The 16,743-nt window shown below is 42.4% G+C and overlaps 1 protein-coding gene across 1 annotated transcript in view; it reads left to right on the top strand.

The window, feature by feature from the left end:
• LOC126259554 (glutamate receptor 1-like) overlaps positions 1 to 16,743 on the top strand; it is a 545,373-nt gene that overhangs the window by 511,244 nt on the left and 17,386 nt on the right. Inside the window, exon 15 of the mRNA XM_049956439.1 lies at positions 14,500 to 14,698. Within this exon, the coding sequence (XP_049812396.1) occupies positions 14,500 to 14,698 (199 nt within the window). The remainder of the gene's footprint in view (positions 1 to 14,499; positions 14,699 to 16,743) is intronic.

The following is a 16,743-nucleotide window of genomic DNA, read 5'->3' as shown; positions in this document are numbered from 1 at the left end:
ATAAGGAAGGGTGAGGAAGGAAGGCGGCCATGCCCTTTCAAAGGAACCATCCATTTTCCTGGAGCGATTTAGGATGTGTACAAGACATACAAATTTCTGGTTCGTGTGATTAATGGCAGCTAGCTCTAAATGTGGAAAAATGTAAGTTTGAGGACGAGTAAGAAGAACGAACCTGTAATGTTCGGATACAGTGTTCCTAGTGTCCTACTTGAGCAGTCAAGTCATCAAATATCTGGACGTAACGTTGCAAAGCGATATGAATGGAAAAAGCATGCGAGAACTGTGATAGGGAAGGCGAATGGACACTTCGGTTTATTGGGAGAATTTTAGGAAAGAGTGGTTCACCTTTAAAGGAGATAGCATATAGGACGCTGGTCGACCCATTCTTGTGCAGTTCAGAGGCGGGTTGCTAGATTTGTTACGGGTAGGTTCGAAAAAATAAGTGTTACGCGGATGCTTCGGGAACGGAAATGGGTATCCCTGGAGGGAAGGCGACGTTCTTTTCGAGAAACACTGTTGAGAAAATTTAGAGAACCGGCATTTCAGGCTGACTGCCACACGATTCTACAGCCGCCAACATACACTGCGCCATAGCACCACGAAGATGAGATACGAGAAGTTACGATTGATACGGAGGCATACAGATATTCGTTTTTCTCTCGCTCTCTTTGAGAGTAGAACGGGAAAGGAAACGACTAGTAGTACAGGGTTCCCTCCGCCACGCCCCGTACCGTGACTTGCAGATTATCTACGTACAAGTAAATTGCTACGTAGACGCTTCGAGAACAATGGGTATCCCTGGAGGGAATGCGAAATTTTTTTCGAGAAACACTATTGAGAAAAATCAGCGAATCGGCATGTAAAGCTGACTAAAGAATGATTGTGCTATCGATAACTGTATATTTCACGTTAAAATAGGAGAAATTTGGGTCCATGTGGAGGCATAAAGACAGACGTTTTTCATTCGCGGGAAAGGAAATCATTAGTAGCGGGGCAGGGTACACTTCGCGACGCAACGTACAGTGGCTTGCTTCGTACGTATGTAAACGTAGATGTAGTTGAAAGGTCAGTATCATTGCCGCAAGCCTGAAAATAGAGAACATGCAATTCCTCGATACCAGCCCTATGGACAGGTCAGTCTCACCACCGCAGCTGTAGCAAACTCAGAGTGTGAATTTCGTAGTTACCAACCCAGATGAAAGGTCAATTTTTCCACTGTAGTCCTACCAACATTAGAGCGAGCATTTCGTCTCGCTCAACTCAATGGACAGAATGTGCATTTTATGATGTCAAAATTACTGAAGAATCTCTCTTAGGTCATATATATCCTGATATTCAACTCAGGTGAAAGCTCAGTTTCATCGCGACAGCTCTGAAGAGCTCAGAACATGCCTGTTGAGGCGATCAACCTAATGGGTAGGAATGTCTCACTACTGCAGTTGTGACAACCTCAGTGTGTGCAGTACCTGGGTTCTAGTCCAGTTGTCCAGCCAGTTTCACCACTGTTGCCATAGAAACGACTGGACGTGCATTTCCTCGTGTCTAATACAATGGGCAAATCAGTGTGACTGATGTAGCCCTGACAAACAGAGACCGTACATTTCCGTATTTCCACTAGAGTAGATCCTAATTTTCTGCACTACATCCTATAACTGATGTAGTCGTTAGCAGAAGTTACTGTTCTGGCTGGCCGGAGTGGCCGTGCGGTTCTAGGCGCTACAGTCTGGAGCCGAGCGACCGCTACGGTTGCAGGTTCGAATCCTGCCTCGGGCATGGATGTGTGTGATGTCATTATGTTAGTTAGGTTTAATTAGTTCTAAGTTCTAGGCGACTGATGACCTCAGAAGTTAAGTCGCATAGTGCTCAGAGCCATTTGAACCATGGAAGTTACTGCCAGTTTATTCTCTGGACTCGAACCTAATACCGTGCTATGATGACAAGTGAATCATACGCAGAAGTAGTGTGTGCTGCATTGGCTGTAGCCAGGGAACTGCATTTTGTTTTAACAAGGCCGAGAGAAAGGTTAGAGGTCAGTTTCTTGTGTACAAAAATGTTACGGTAAACACGGTACACTTTCGTGGCATGGTATTTCATTATAAGTTAGCTTCGTGATAAGTTTGTACCTTCATATTGCTATCTTTTTTATTTAATTTATTTCATTTTATTGGTCACATAATTGAAAGGAATACACTTAATAATCATAAGGAATGAAATAAATGGGTGGTTGTGCGAAAAGTAGGCGACTGAATACTTCCCCAGGCGTCTCAGTGTCGCAAATGCCACACGACTTTGTGATCTGTAGTGGCCGCAAAGTGGTCTCAATCAGCAATCTCCAAAGAAAAGTTTAGTGCAGTGACCAGTTAGCTTCGTTTAGGTAAAGACAAAAGGATTTACTTCATTTCTTCAGGCCAAGTGTAATAACTCAATTCCGAAAACTTCTAGACATTATAGTCTTGCGCACAAAGCTTGAATAATTTCGTAATAGATGCCCGTAAGTCCAAAAATGGCGTTTATTCAAAAATCGTCACCGTATTCCAACAAAAGGTGCTCTATTGTCTCCTAGTACAATACAACTTCGAATAAAGATAATCATGTGACTGAAACAATTCAGCAGCTTTGGGCGGAATACATTGAACTCAGACAAAAACATTGAAGCTGTGGAATACTACTCACACAAATTATTTTTACGTATGTTCCTTTAATTTTGGCAAAAAAATGAATAACCTCTGTGAATAATCTCTGTTCCTGCTGTGGCAAGATTCGGCAAAGAGCCTCCTCGTTTCTTGTAAGTGCACCCAGGTTTCAACCAACCCCTCGACTCTGTTATTTCCGGTAAACATTTTGTCCATGATTGAATTACATAATGTGTCAGTCAATCATGGACAAGGCAGAAATCGGGAGAAAAAAAGCTGTTTTATACAATTGTCCTGCGAACGTACATTCTCATACACTGATGTTGTCACTTGACTCGGCTAACACGGAAGACAGGCGATTTGATATGTTAATGTGTGTGGATAAAAATCCTACGTCAAGGTCGCTAAGACTCGTTTATTGATTACTGGTTTCAGCTCATCGAAGAGCTATCTTCATATCAATAAAAATTATTTCTTATTCTCGTGTGTATCAGCCACCAGGTAATACAATCTTCATAATCTGTTGAGCTGAATCGCTCTGGTTATAATTTACACAGTAAAGTTCTTTGAATGCTCTGACAGCCGTAATACAGCTGACATTGTCAGTCACTTTGCATCTAAACACAAGTGTGGCAGTATGAGCACTGCAGACGTATATGGTAAACGTTGTACATTACGTAACCATGACGAGCCACTTTAATGTGTACGCGACAACAAGACCGATTCATCTGAACCTATTATGACGATGCATGAGGCCTCGTGGCTGATACACACGGAATTGAGCAGTAATTTTTATTGATCTGAAGATGCGTCGTCAGTGAGTTGAAACAGCTAATCAATAAAGGAGTTTTAGCGATCTAGACTAGGAGTCTTATCTACACATTTTTCATTCATTTCTACCTCAAATGGAGGCCTATGTTTGACATTAGACTTCTTTTAGCGAGGAATGTCATATTGTTACGAGATGCCCTGCTGCTTCTGACCCTCTTGCTTCGTCCATCGTAAATTATTTTCCTTCCAAAATAGCACAATTTCTCCAGTTTACGTACGAAGTCTTGCAAGCGTTATTGTGTACAGAGCGGTCATAGAGTTTTGACTGTATATTTTGAACTTCGTTTTCGTATACCTTGAACATAAATTTACAATGCGTTAGGATGCGAAGGCAAATTTGAATTTGTATGAAGGCAATCTGTGAGAAACTTTACAGTAGTCCAGTGAAGTAGTCAAAATGAAATTCAGACAAAGAAAAACAGGATTCCAAAAATGTCGAAAAAAGCTAAGTTTCAAAGTGAAAGCAGGACTGTTTCGACTGCAGCCTAGCCTAGGAAGGAGGGGAGAAATTGTTTTTGAATATGTAAAAAGGAGTAATATACGTCAACACCGACTTTTTTTAGTCATAAGTCCTCTGACTGGTTCTTGTATTAACATTTTCATCCCAGTGCACCAATTAGACGAACTTCTTCAGTTATTTGTTCGTTGTGGTCCAATACAGGAATTCCACTGCAGTTTTTAACCTCTAGTAACACGGAAGTTATTTCCTAATTTATGCCATATCTTCCTGCTCCGTCTTATTTTCATTATTTTCCATATGCTTAATATTCCCTACCTCATAAGTCTACAGTCCACCTAATTATCAATACTTCTTATTGAAACTCGTCTGAAACCTTTCGATTTTCTTCCCCTGTGTTCCCACAGTCCATGATACAGTACCATACAATGCTGTGCTCCAAACATTACTGATCAAACTTCGTCAATAAAAGTGAAATGCGTCTGGGTTAATATTCAGTTAAACTGCAGTTCTCTGAAAAATTTCTTCCTCGATCAAACTTCACAGCAAGGAATGACACTACTATCATTACGGTGACTAGTATGTCCCTCTAATCCGTGTGCGGTCGATGCACAAAGAATCCAGAGGTCTCGTAATGATCGGTTTGAATAATCTCTCATAGAACGCCAGCACTTTGCTTGCGGTAAATGCTTGCAACAATTTCCGTGCTTCACATCTAAAATAAGACTAACAAATGTAGCAGACTATTATAACGACAGGTACTGTGGGATACGGAAGTACTAAGGAATGACGAGATACGTTTGAAGTTCTATAACGCTATAGATACAGCAATAAGGAATAGCGCAGTAGGCAATACAGTTGAAGAGGAGTGGACATCTCTAAAAAGGGACATCACAGAAGTTGGGAAGGAAAACATAGGTACAAAGAAGGTAGCTGCGAAGAAACCATGGGTAACAGAAGAAATACTTCAGTTGATTGATGAAAGGAGGAAGTACAAACATGTTCCGGGAAAATCAGGAATACAGAAATACAAGTTGCTGAGGAATGAAATAAATAGGAAGTGCAGGGAAGCTAAGACGAAATGGCTGCAGGAAAAATGAGAAGACATCGAAAAAGATATGATTTTCGGAAGGACAGAATCAGCATACAGGAAAGTCAAAAAAACAACCTTTGGTGACATTAAAAGCAACGGTGGTAACATTAAGAGTGCAACGGGAATTTCACTGTTAAATGCAGAGGAGAGAGCAGATAGGTGGAAAGAATACATTGAAAGCCTCTATGAGGGTGAAGATTTGTCTCATGTGATATAAGAAGAAACAGGAGTCGATTTAGAAGAGATAGGGGATCCAGTATTAGAATCGGAATTTAAAAGAGCTTTGGAGGACTTACGGTCAAATAAGGCAGAAGGAATAGATAACATTCCATCAGAATTTCTAAAATCATTGGGGAAAGTGGCAAAAAAACGACTATTCACGTTGGTGTGTAGAATATATGAGTCTGGCGACATACCATCTGACTTTCGGAAAAGCATCATCCACACAATTCCGAAGACGGCAAGAGCTGACAAGTGCGAGAATTTTCGCACAATCAGCTTAACAGCTCATGCATCGAAGCTGCTTACAAGAATAATAAACAGAAGGATGGAAAAGAAAATTGAGAATGCGCTAGGTGACGATCAGTTTGGCTTTAGGAAAAGTAAAGGGACGAGGGAGGCAATTCTGACGTTACGGCTAATAATGGAAGCAAGGCTAAAGAAAAATCAAGACACTTTCATAGGATTTGTCGACCAGGAAAAAACATTCGACAATATAAAATGGTGCAAGCTGTTCGAGATTCTGAAAAATGTAGGGGTAAGCTATAGGGAGAGACGGGTCATATACAATATGTACAACAACCAAGAGGGAATAATAAGAGTGGACGATCAAGAACGAAGTGCTCGTATTAAGAAGGGTGTAAGACAAGGCTGTAGCCTTTCGCCCTTACTCTTCAATCTGTACATCGAGGAAGCAATGATGGAAATAAAAGAAAGGTTCAGGAGTGGAATTAAAATACAAGGTGAAAGGATATCAATGATACGATTCGCTGATGACATTGCTATCCTGAGTGAAAGTGAAGAAGAATTAAATGATCTGCTGAACGGAATGAACAGTCTAATGAGTACACAGTATGGTTTGAGAGTAATTCGGAGAAAGACGAAGGTAATGAGAAGTAGTACAAATGAGAACAGCGAGAAACTTAACATCAGGATTGATGGTCACGAAGTCAATGAAGTTAAGGAATTCTGCTACCTAGGCAGTAAAATAACCAATGACGGACGGAGCAAGGAGGACATCAAAAGCAGACTCGATATGGCAAAAAAGGCATTTCTGGCCAAGAGAAGTCTACTAATATCAAATACCGGCCTTAATTTGAGGAAGAAATTTCTGAGGATGTACGTCTGGAGTACAGCATTGTATGGTAGTGAAACATGGACTGTGGGAAAACCGGAACAGAAGAGAATCGAAGCATTTGAGATGTGGTGCTATAGACGAATGTTGAAAATTAGGTGGACTGATAAGGTAAGCAATGAGGAGGTTCTACGCAGAATCGGAGAGGAAAGGAATATGTGGAAAACACTGATAAGGAGAAGGGACAGGATGATAGGACATCTGCTAAGACATGAGGGAATGACTTCCATGGTACTAGAGGGAGCTGTAGAGGGCAAAAACTGTAGAGGAAGACAGCGATTGGAATACGTCAAGAAAATAATTGAGGACGTAGGTTGCAAGTGCTACTCTGAGGTGAAGAGGTTAGCACAGGAAAGGAATTCGTGGCGGGCCGCATCAAACCGGTCGGTAGACTGATGACCAAAAGAAAAAACTGTGTATTCTCTCCCTCCACACCGAGAATATTCTAATTGCCGATTTGTGATTGCTGTTTACGTTTAAAAAAAATGTCAGAGTATGGTCTTTACTTGAGGTTACATTTAATTCTTACAATAAAATGACAGTGTATCTATGCATTCACATTATGTTATTGATTTGAACATACACGGACGCTAATTATCAGACCAATGTAAACGGTAAAGTAACACACACCAAGTATCACCTCTTCTATCATTGCTTCAGGGCAGCAGCAATGAATCCTGAAGTCGCTACACTCGAGAACAGCGGCAGATGGGATATTAAAAAACTTTTCTCCAACTTACACATTTCGTGAAAGTCTTCTCGCCTTTGCGTGCAACTTACAGATGTAAAACAGGAGAAGCACAAGGCTGGCTAAAAACTGCTCCCACTTGTAAAATTCCGAGAAGTTTCACGTCCGGCTTACATCTTCGGAGATGAGCTGTTGCTGCTTTCGTGACACAGACATTTGTTAAAGTACAGGAAATCCCTAGCTGAGACTTCTTTTTTAAGAAAACAACAACTTATATAGTCTAAGAAAGATGTGAAAGCATGAAGCAAAAAAAGAAAACTTGACAATGTATTATCAAGAAGTCGAGAAATAGTGCTTCACTCATTCCACTCATTTCACCCAATCAGGCTCTGATTAATAATGTCTCTGAATCCATAAGCGCAAATTTTGACGGTTTCTTCTTCTAGCTCCTTTTTTTTCAGCCTTCGGAAAAGATTTCTGCGACTCAAAGGAATCTTCGTCCTCTCCTACAATTTTCGCTCTCTACAGCTTCCTGTAATGGCTCAGAAGTTATTCCCTGACGTTTTGACACTTTCCTGTCATTCAGTCCCTTCTATTAGTTAAAATTTTCGATGTATGAATTGCTCGTCTGTATTGCGGAGACCCTTCTCATTTCTCGTAACTACACTTGATTTTCTGCAGTCTTTTGTAACACCACATCTTAATCTTTCGTATACTCTGCTTTTCCGGCTTCCGCACAATAAATGATTAACATTGTTTCTTAAGTCTATTCCTGTGTATGGTAGTTATCAATTAGCGGATGCTCATTTCATAGCGTGCTGTAAATCTTTCAAATCGTCACAGACAATAACAATGTCGTCAGCGAAACTTAACATTCATATCATTTCATCCTCAACTTTTATGCCACATTGCTTTATCTCCTTCAGTGCATCTTCGATATATAGATGGAACAGTAGAGGGGAATTACTACATCCTTCCCTTAAGCCCCATTCAATCCGGTGAATATCGTTCCTATATTCCTCTCTTAGTTCTACATAAACTCTTTCTTTACAGCAGACACCTACTTTTCTGAGGTTTTGAAACATCGCGTGAACGAATAATTTTTATAGGTCGTCGGATCCTACCAGAAGGTAAGAAATTCCAAGTTTAATAAAAATCCCATTTGGTATTTTTTCTGAGAAAAGTTCATTCATTAACGTCATGAACGACAATTTTTTGACACGAATAGTGCGCAGCCAAATAGCATTTACAAACTCAGACTGCACAATGCAGCGTGATGCGACCGACACAATTGGTATGTAATACTTTAACAACCTGGCAGATGTCGCTTTTTCTGAGTTGAAAATTTTCAGAAGTGATAGGCTTACCTGTGATGAACTTCTATTTTTTCAGAAATTCTTTTCTTGATATTGCCAGTCTGAATTTTGCTGCTCAAATAATAAAACTCATAATTTCCATTCTCTGAAACAAATTTGTGAGATGTTGCTATTGGTGTTCTAAATGGTATTCCAGATTCAAAAGTGATCTTCAATCAATCGAAGGTGACTGTCGACCATACAGCTGATATCCCGACTGGCATTTACGTTATGAATTTTTGTGCGCCAACCATCGAGAGGGCTTACAGAAAGAACCTGAATCTTGACTGGTTCAGTTCATGAAATTTTACGAAAACGCTGTAGCGAAAATTATTTCTCAGTTAAGTGACCTCAAAGCAAAAAAGAAAAACTGCTGATCATTTGAAAATAACAATTTGAACAAGGTGAGGATCAGCTACATAGGGCACTAGCATTGGCTTTACGGATAATGACATCATTAGTCAGCGCAGTGGATTTACAAAGGATTCCCATGCTCATTTTATCATCATCGTCTAGATACAGATAAGTGATGATCACTGTGTCCCTCGATTAAAATGAATAGTGTATTTAGAAAGGTGGCCTTAACTTTCATGTATTTCACCAATGTAAGTTAGCACCACCGATAAACCCCTTAAATAAAGCAGTATTAACTAAAACCTAAAGCACCTAGTACCCTTTGAGACAAGATAAGGAATTATACGATAGACAAGGAAATAGATAGATGTGATGTATATGTACAAACAAATGATTACAAAATGAGATTTTTACTCTGCAGCGGAGTGTGCGCTGATATGAAACTTCCTGACAGATTAAAACGGTGTGCCGGACCGAGACTCGAACTCGAGACCTTTGCCTTTCGCGGACAAGTGCTCTACCAACTGAGCTACCCAAGCCCGACTCACGACCCCTCCTCACAGCTTCAATTCTGCCAGTACCTCGGCTCCTACCTTCAAAACTTCTCAGATGCTCTTCTACGAACCTAGCAGAATTAGCACTCCTGGAAGAAAGGATATTGCGGAGACATGGCTTACCCACAGCCTAGGGGATGTTTCTAGAATAAGAATTTCACTCTGCAGCGGAGTGTGCGCTGATATGAAGCTGTGAGGACGGGTCGTGAGTCGTGCTTGGGTAGCTCAATTGGTAGAGCACTTGCCCGCGAAAGTAAAGGTCCCGATTTCGAGTCTCGGTCCGGCACACAGTTTTAATCTAAGTTTCAAATGATTACAATTTCAGACATATTCGATCATTTATTCAAGAAAGAGAGACTCAAAAGTTGAGTTTTTCAGTAACACACTGGTCCATCACTTTTCTTTACGCAAGCCGTTATTGTTGGATAACCTCCTGAGGGATATCGTGTCAAGTTCTGTCCAACTGGCGCCCTTAGATCGTCAAAATCCGGAGACGATTGGAGGGTCTTGCCACAATGCTCCAAACTTCCTGAACTAGGGAGAGGTCCGCCGACATTGCTCGCCAAGGCAAGCACGAAAACAAGTATAGAAACTCTGGCCGTATGCGGGTGGGCAATATCTTACTGAAATGTAAGTCCTGGATTGCTTATAACACAAGGGGGCGTAGGATATGGCCTGGAATCTCAATGCCAGGAGTACAGTTGCCTTCAGTGGTGAGTTCTGCTTCGACATTAGCCCTGGTGTCCAGCGAAGACATGTCTGGAGATGCCGCGGGCAGTGGTGGGATAGAAAAACCGATAGTCACCCGCCGTACTGTGCAACAACCAGGAATGTTGGTCCGGGGCTACAATTCTTTTCATAGCAGATGCCTTTTTGCAGTCATCCACGGCACCCTACTGCACACCGGTACTTCGACCACATCCTACACTCCCTTTTTTTGCTCTTCTCGACAAACAATCCCGGACACATTCCGGCAAGATATTTCCCACCCGCACACGGCGAGAGTTCCTACTCCTTGTTTTCCTGCTTTCCTTGGCAGGCAAGTTCGACGGATCGCTCCCTAGTTCAGAACGTCTGGAGCGTTAAGGAAAGGCCTTCCAATCGACTAGGAATTTTGATGATCTAAGGACGCCAGTTCGACAGACCTTGAAATGATATCCGTCAGGAGTACATCCAACGAATCTGTCAATCCACGTCAAGCCGAATAACTGCTTGCGTAAGGGCTAGAGGTGGAACAATGCCTTATTGACTTGAACAATTTGTGAAGCTCTTTCTTTTCAATAAATGATCCAATTTTTCTGAGACTTTAATGATTTTTTTCTCCGTACATGTAAGACATAGCTACAAATTTCCGTCCCATTCAGATGATTCCTTCTTGGTGCGGCGGTGCATAAGATTTTTTTATTTTTATTTTTTTATTAAGAGCCTTACTGCACAGCATATAGCTTTAAGTGGCAGCTCATAAGATATACATATAAAGGAGCTCACCAAATAAGTCAGTATGTCTGAGCAATTCGACTTTCCTCGTGATTTCTCTAGAAACAAGTAACAAATCAATCTCCAATGCCGCCTTCCACCAAATGCGAGCTTTTTGTGCATGTAAGCTGATAGATTAACAACACAGACTTGCCGGAAATGGTATTAAGTTTGAGCAGTTCCCCATTGCGTCCAAGTCGCACTTAATTGCCAACATATGCCCATGAATGTCCATCGACGAAACCTACCGTTGCTTAGCTGCAGGCAAAGAGGCCATATCGTTCTTTCGTAACAGCGCACGGATCTGCTAAGAAGTAGGGGAAGCTTTGAGAAGAATTTGCACATCGCAACTGTCTGTCTAGCTCAGAGTGGAAACTTTGAAGTGACTGGAACTAGAAGAGTAACTGCAGATACTTACGTTCGCATTGCCATTGGTATAATGGCATCGTTGATAGAAAATATGCGAAAGGGCAGTAATACTCATAGGTGTCACTGAGTACATAGAGGATATACTGCAGACAAGCTCTCCTGCTGCAACTGAAGTAGAATTTATCAGTAATAAATAAAATATGTTGTAATCTTATTATGGTGGTTAAGACATAGATAAATAAATACTAACATTAGCCGGCCGTTGTGGCCGAGCGGTTCTAGCACTTCAATCCGGAACCGCGCTGCTTCTACGGTCGCAGTTTCGAATCCTGCCTCGTGCATGGATGTGTGTGATGTCCTTAGGTTAGTTGGGTTTAAGTAGTTCTAAGTCTAAGGGACCGATGACCTCAGATGTTAAGTTCCATAGTGCTCAGAGCCGTTTGAATAATTTTTTTGCTAACATTAATTCATAAAAATTATGCCAGATATTCAGTGTCATTAAAAAAGATTTGTCTGGTTTCACAAGACTTCACCTGGGGTGAATTTTAACTTATGTAAGGAAAGTAAGAGATTATCGTGGTACCAGTAATACGTTGTCAATTCGTATGTTTGCTGATAGGCGTCTCGGGAGCTGCTAGAATGCTCGCATATTCTAATGGCTTTTTATGTAAGTCTGATCTAGTGCTCCGTCATTGGCTTCCAAGGGCCCTTGATCGATATAACGATGCATCTGATCTTGTACTGCGACATTAGCTTCCAGGGGCTCTTAGCTAAACGTTCGTGTAAGAATCCGCCGGTGTGCGTCCCCTTCCAGCAACTTTGGGGGACTTCCGCGCCCCATAGCAACACGTAGCAATGCAGTAATTACATGCTCGCAAATGTATGGGATGAGTTTGATTACAGTCCGCATTTTTTGTCATGTGTTCAGTGGAGAACACGTTGAACATTTGTGGAAGATAAATGAAAAGTGGATCCTAAACGCTACTGTTAAACGATCCCCAAGCCTTCCCGTGCACTCTTGTAAAGGACATACGCTTGCAATATCGGATGGCTTTTTTGAGATCAAAACTTTTGCAGTCATATGCATTAGTTAAAATTTACCCAAAATTCTGCCTTTAGACGTATACAGGGTGTTACAAAAAGGTACGGCCGAACTTTCAGGAAACATTCCTCACACGCAAATAAAGAAAAGATGTTATGTGGACATGTGTACGGAAACGCTTAATTTCCATGTTAGAGCTCATTTTAGTTTCGTCAGTATGTACTTTACTTCGTCGATTCACCGCCAGTTGGCCCAATTGAAGGAAGGTAATGTTGACTTCGGTGCTTGTGTTGACATGCGACTCATTGCTCTACAGTACTAGCATCAAGCACATCACTACGTAGCATCAACAGGTTAGTGTTCATCACGAACGTGGTTTTGCACTCAGTGCAATGTTTACAAATGCGGAGTTGGCAGATGCCCATTTGATGTATGGATTAGCACGGGGCAATAGCCGTGGCGCGGTACGTTTGTCTCGAGACAGATTTCCAGAACGAAGGTGTCCCGACAGGAAGACGTTCGAAGCAATTGATCAGCGTCTTAGGGAGCACGGAACATTCCAGCCTATGACTCGCGACTGGGGAAGACCTTTAATGACGAGGACACCTGCAATGGACGAGGCAATTCTTCGTGCAGTTGACGATAACCCTAATGTCAGCGTCAGAGAAGTTGCTGCTGTACAAGGTATCGTTAAACACGTCACTCTATGGAGTGCGCTACGGGAGAACCAGTTGTTTCCGTTCCACGTACAGCGTGTGCAGGCACTATAAGCAGGTGATTGATCTCCACGGTTACACTTCTGCGAATAGTTCATCCAACAATGTGTCAATCCTCATTTCAGTGCAAATGTTCTCTTTACAGATGAGGCTTCATTCCAACGTGATCAAATTGTAAATTTTCACCATCAACATGTGTGGGCTGACGAGAATCCGCAGGCTATTGTGCAATCACGTCATCAACACGGATTTTCTGTGAACGTTTGGGCAGGCATTGTTGGTGATGTCTCGATTGGGCACCATGTTCTTCCACTTACGCTCAATGGAGCACGTTATCATGATTTCATACGGGATACTCTACCTGTGCTGCTAGAACATGTGCCTTTACAAGTACGGCACAACATGTGGTTCATGCACGATGGAGCTCCTGCACATTTCAGTCGAAGTGTTCGTACGCTTCTCAACAACAGATTCGGTGACCGATGGATTGGTAGAGGCGGACCAATTCCATGGCCTGACCTCAACCTTCTTGAATTTCATTTATGGGGGCATTTGAAAGCTCTTGTCTACGCAACTCCGGTACCAAATGTAGAGACTCCTCGTGCTCGTATTGTGGACGGCTGTGATACAATACGCCATTCTCCAGGGCTGCTTCAGCGCATCAGGGATTCCATGCGAGGGAGGGTGGATGCATGTATCCTCGCTAACGGAGGACATTTAGAACATTTCCTGTAACAAAGTGTTTGAAGTCACGCTGGTACGTTCTGTTGCTGTGTGTTTCCATTCCATGATTAATGTGATTTGAAGAGAAGTAATAAAATGAGCTCTAACATGGAAAGTAAGCGGTTCCGGACACATGTCCAGATAACATATTTTCCTTTTTTGTGTGTGAGGAATTTTTCCTGAAAGTTTGGCCGTACCATTTTTGTAACACCCTGTATAGCGCATGCACTTGTAAAATCTAATAATTCTTTTGTAAGGAATAACCGAGTAATCCTAGGCGTAAGTTAAATTTCATCCCTAATTTCGCCTTCTTTCTTGATACAGTCTTGACAAGCAGAATTAACTATTTTGAAATACTCTCAAAAATGTGCCAGATGGCGGAACTATGAGAGGAGGGACGATTGAGTATAACATGGGCTTCATTCCAGAATGAGATTTTCACTCTGCAACGGCGTGTGCGCTGATATGAAATTTTCTGGCAGATTAAAACTGTGTGCCGGACCGAGACTCGAACTCGGGTCCTTTGCATTGCACGGGCAAGTGCTCTACCATCTGAGCTACCCAAGCATGACTCACGCCCCGTCCTCACAGCCTTACTTCTGCCAGTACCTGATGCTGTGAGGACGGGGCGTGAGTCGTGCTTGGGTAGCTCAGATGGTAGAGCACTTGCCCGCGAAATGCAAAGGACCCGAGTTCGAGTCTCGGTCCGGCACACAGTTTTAATCTGCCAGAGATTTTCATGGGCTTCATCGTCTACGACATTCTTGAACGTTGGTAGTTTTACTCTTAGATGGAGCTCAGAGTGCCAATTTGTGTGAAAACTTGGATCTTGAGCTCTGCAGCGTGGTGCGCAGGTCGATCTCGGGCCGCATCGTGGGCAGCGTGTGGTGGTTCTTCACGCTGATCCTCATCTCGTCCTACACGGCCAACCTGGCGGCCTTCCTCACCGTCGAGCGCATGGTGGCGCCCATCAACAGCCCCGAGGACCTGGCCTCGCAGACCGAGGTCGAGTACGGCACGCTCTACCACGGCTCCACCTGGGACTTCTTCAGGGTAATCCAGGACACGAGTTATCCACCTACACTGCTTAGTGTTTCTTAGAAATATGATATTGGTGAATGAGTACGAAATCGCGTCGTGTGTCAGAACGCGATACCACATAACGTTATTTCTCAGCTTTCAGCAGAAAAACTTCAGATGTAATCGCTTCCTGTTACAAAGCAGTCTTGAGATGACCGATATGGAATTTATGAATAATCTTCTCTGTAGAATATCTATGTGATGCGTCTCACAGATTACGCCCCCCCCCCCCCCTGAAATGGACTACTTTTAAAAAATGCAACCTAATGCTAATACAGTAAATATTAATGGAAGCACGTTTTCGCTTTCATTCTCTCACTTCTTTTTTCTAGTTTATTTATCAATTACGAGTTTTGACAATACTTTCAATCCCTGACATATATGCAGCAATTCGCCATTTGTGCCACTCAGATCGCCATGCCTTCACTCTCTCTTCGACCCTGAAACACCAAAGTACGCCTGTATTTTGCCCTACTATGCTTCTTCCCTTCTTGTGATAAGACTCATTCACAGATTTCTGTCCTCTGTACTCATTCCTGCGATTTTTCTGTTACTTGTCGCTGCTTTCGCTCTTGAAACTGATTTTTATTTATGAAAAATGCCGAGTTTCTTCACGATTCAGAGTTCAGTTTGAACTCTATGTTGCCCTCTGTCTGTCTTGGTAAGTCAGTTGAAACACAGAAAGAAGATTAAGGTATGTCATTTTCAATTGGACCTTCGTTAATAAAACACTGCGGCCTTCAAACAAACTTCGGCTTTAATACAGCTTTAACTTTCAACTATTAATTATTTATTGATCGCGCATTTCTATTGTCCACAGTTCCGTGCCGCAAACATATCGATTTGGATAGTATTATTATTAATTCTCACCATCAATCGGTCTCTTAAAAAACGTGTCTTTGCATACCATTCTTCTGATATGGTCTTTCCTGAAACTTCACCAGCCGAAGTGGCCGTGCGGTTCTAGGCGCTGCAGTGTGGAACCACGAGACCGCTACGGTCGCAGGTTCGAATCCTGCCTCGGGCATGGATGTTTGTGATGTCCTTAGGTTTGTTAGGTTTAACTAGTTCTAAATTCTAGGGGACTAATGACCTCAGAAGTTGAGTCCCATAGTGCTCAGAGCCATCTGAACCATCTTCTTGAACCTGAAACTTCCTGACAGATTAAAACTGTGTGACTGACCCGCAGTCGGATCTGGAGTCTTTCGAAGGTTCAAATGGCTCTGAGCGCTATTGGACTTAACTTCTGAGGTCATCGGTCCCCTATAACTTAGAACTACTTAAACCTAACTAACCTAAGGACATCACACACATCTATGCCCGAGGCAGGATTCGAGTCTAACACCGTAGCGGTCGTGCGGTTCCAGACTGAAGCGCCTAGAACTGCTCGGCCACCCCCGGCCGGCTCTGGAGTGTTTGTTTTTCGCGGGCAAGAGCTCTACCGTCTTAAGCAATACGCGCACTACACACCACCTGCCATCACAGCTTCGCTCGGCCAGTATCTCTTCAGTCTTCGAATCCTGTCTCTTTAGTCACACGGACTTAATTTGCCAGAAAGTTTCAACAATGAAAATTTAATTTCGATTTCTTTCTTGCTTTTTCCTCCCTGCCCATTTTCATAGTCCAGAGTCGCGTGCTTCAAATATAGAGCTACGGAAACGTTCTTTATCAACCCCTGCCCAATGCTTGCCATCAAAAGGTGACTTTTTTTCACGAAAGAAAACACATCTTCACGTGTACCCACCTGTTAAAGTTACACGTCATTGGAGTACAACATCTTCTCAGAGAGCACGCATGTCTCTCAGTACTTTGGGACAGAGTCCTATGGACCTTGTATAGAACCCATCGTTACTCTTTCTCAGCACTCTGTGCAAAAATGTGAAAGTATATCCGGATGACGGCCTACATTTGAGGCTTGTATGTAGAGGTCCTTTTCCTATTTATATTCTTCCATTCACTTTCCTATTTATATTCTTCCTTTCCTTTTCTCGCGATGATCACAACGACTTTTGCGATAT

The sequence above is a fragment of the Schistocerca nitens genome, chromosome 5 (genome assembly GCF_023898315.1).
Source record: "Schistocerca nitens isolate TAMUIC-IGC-003100 chromosome 5, iqSchNite1.1, whole genome shotgun sequence".
In the NCBI taxonomy this organism is placed as follows: Eukaryota; Metazoa; Arthropoda; class Insecta; order Orthoptera; family Acrididae; genus Schistocerca; species Schistocerca nitens.
Note: the sequence above shows the minus strand (reverse complement) of the source record. Positions and strands in the feature narration are given on the sequence as shown.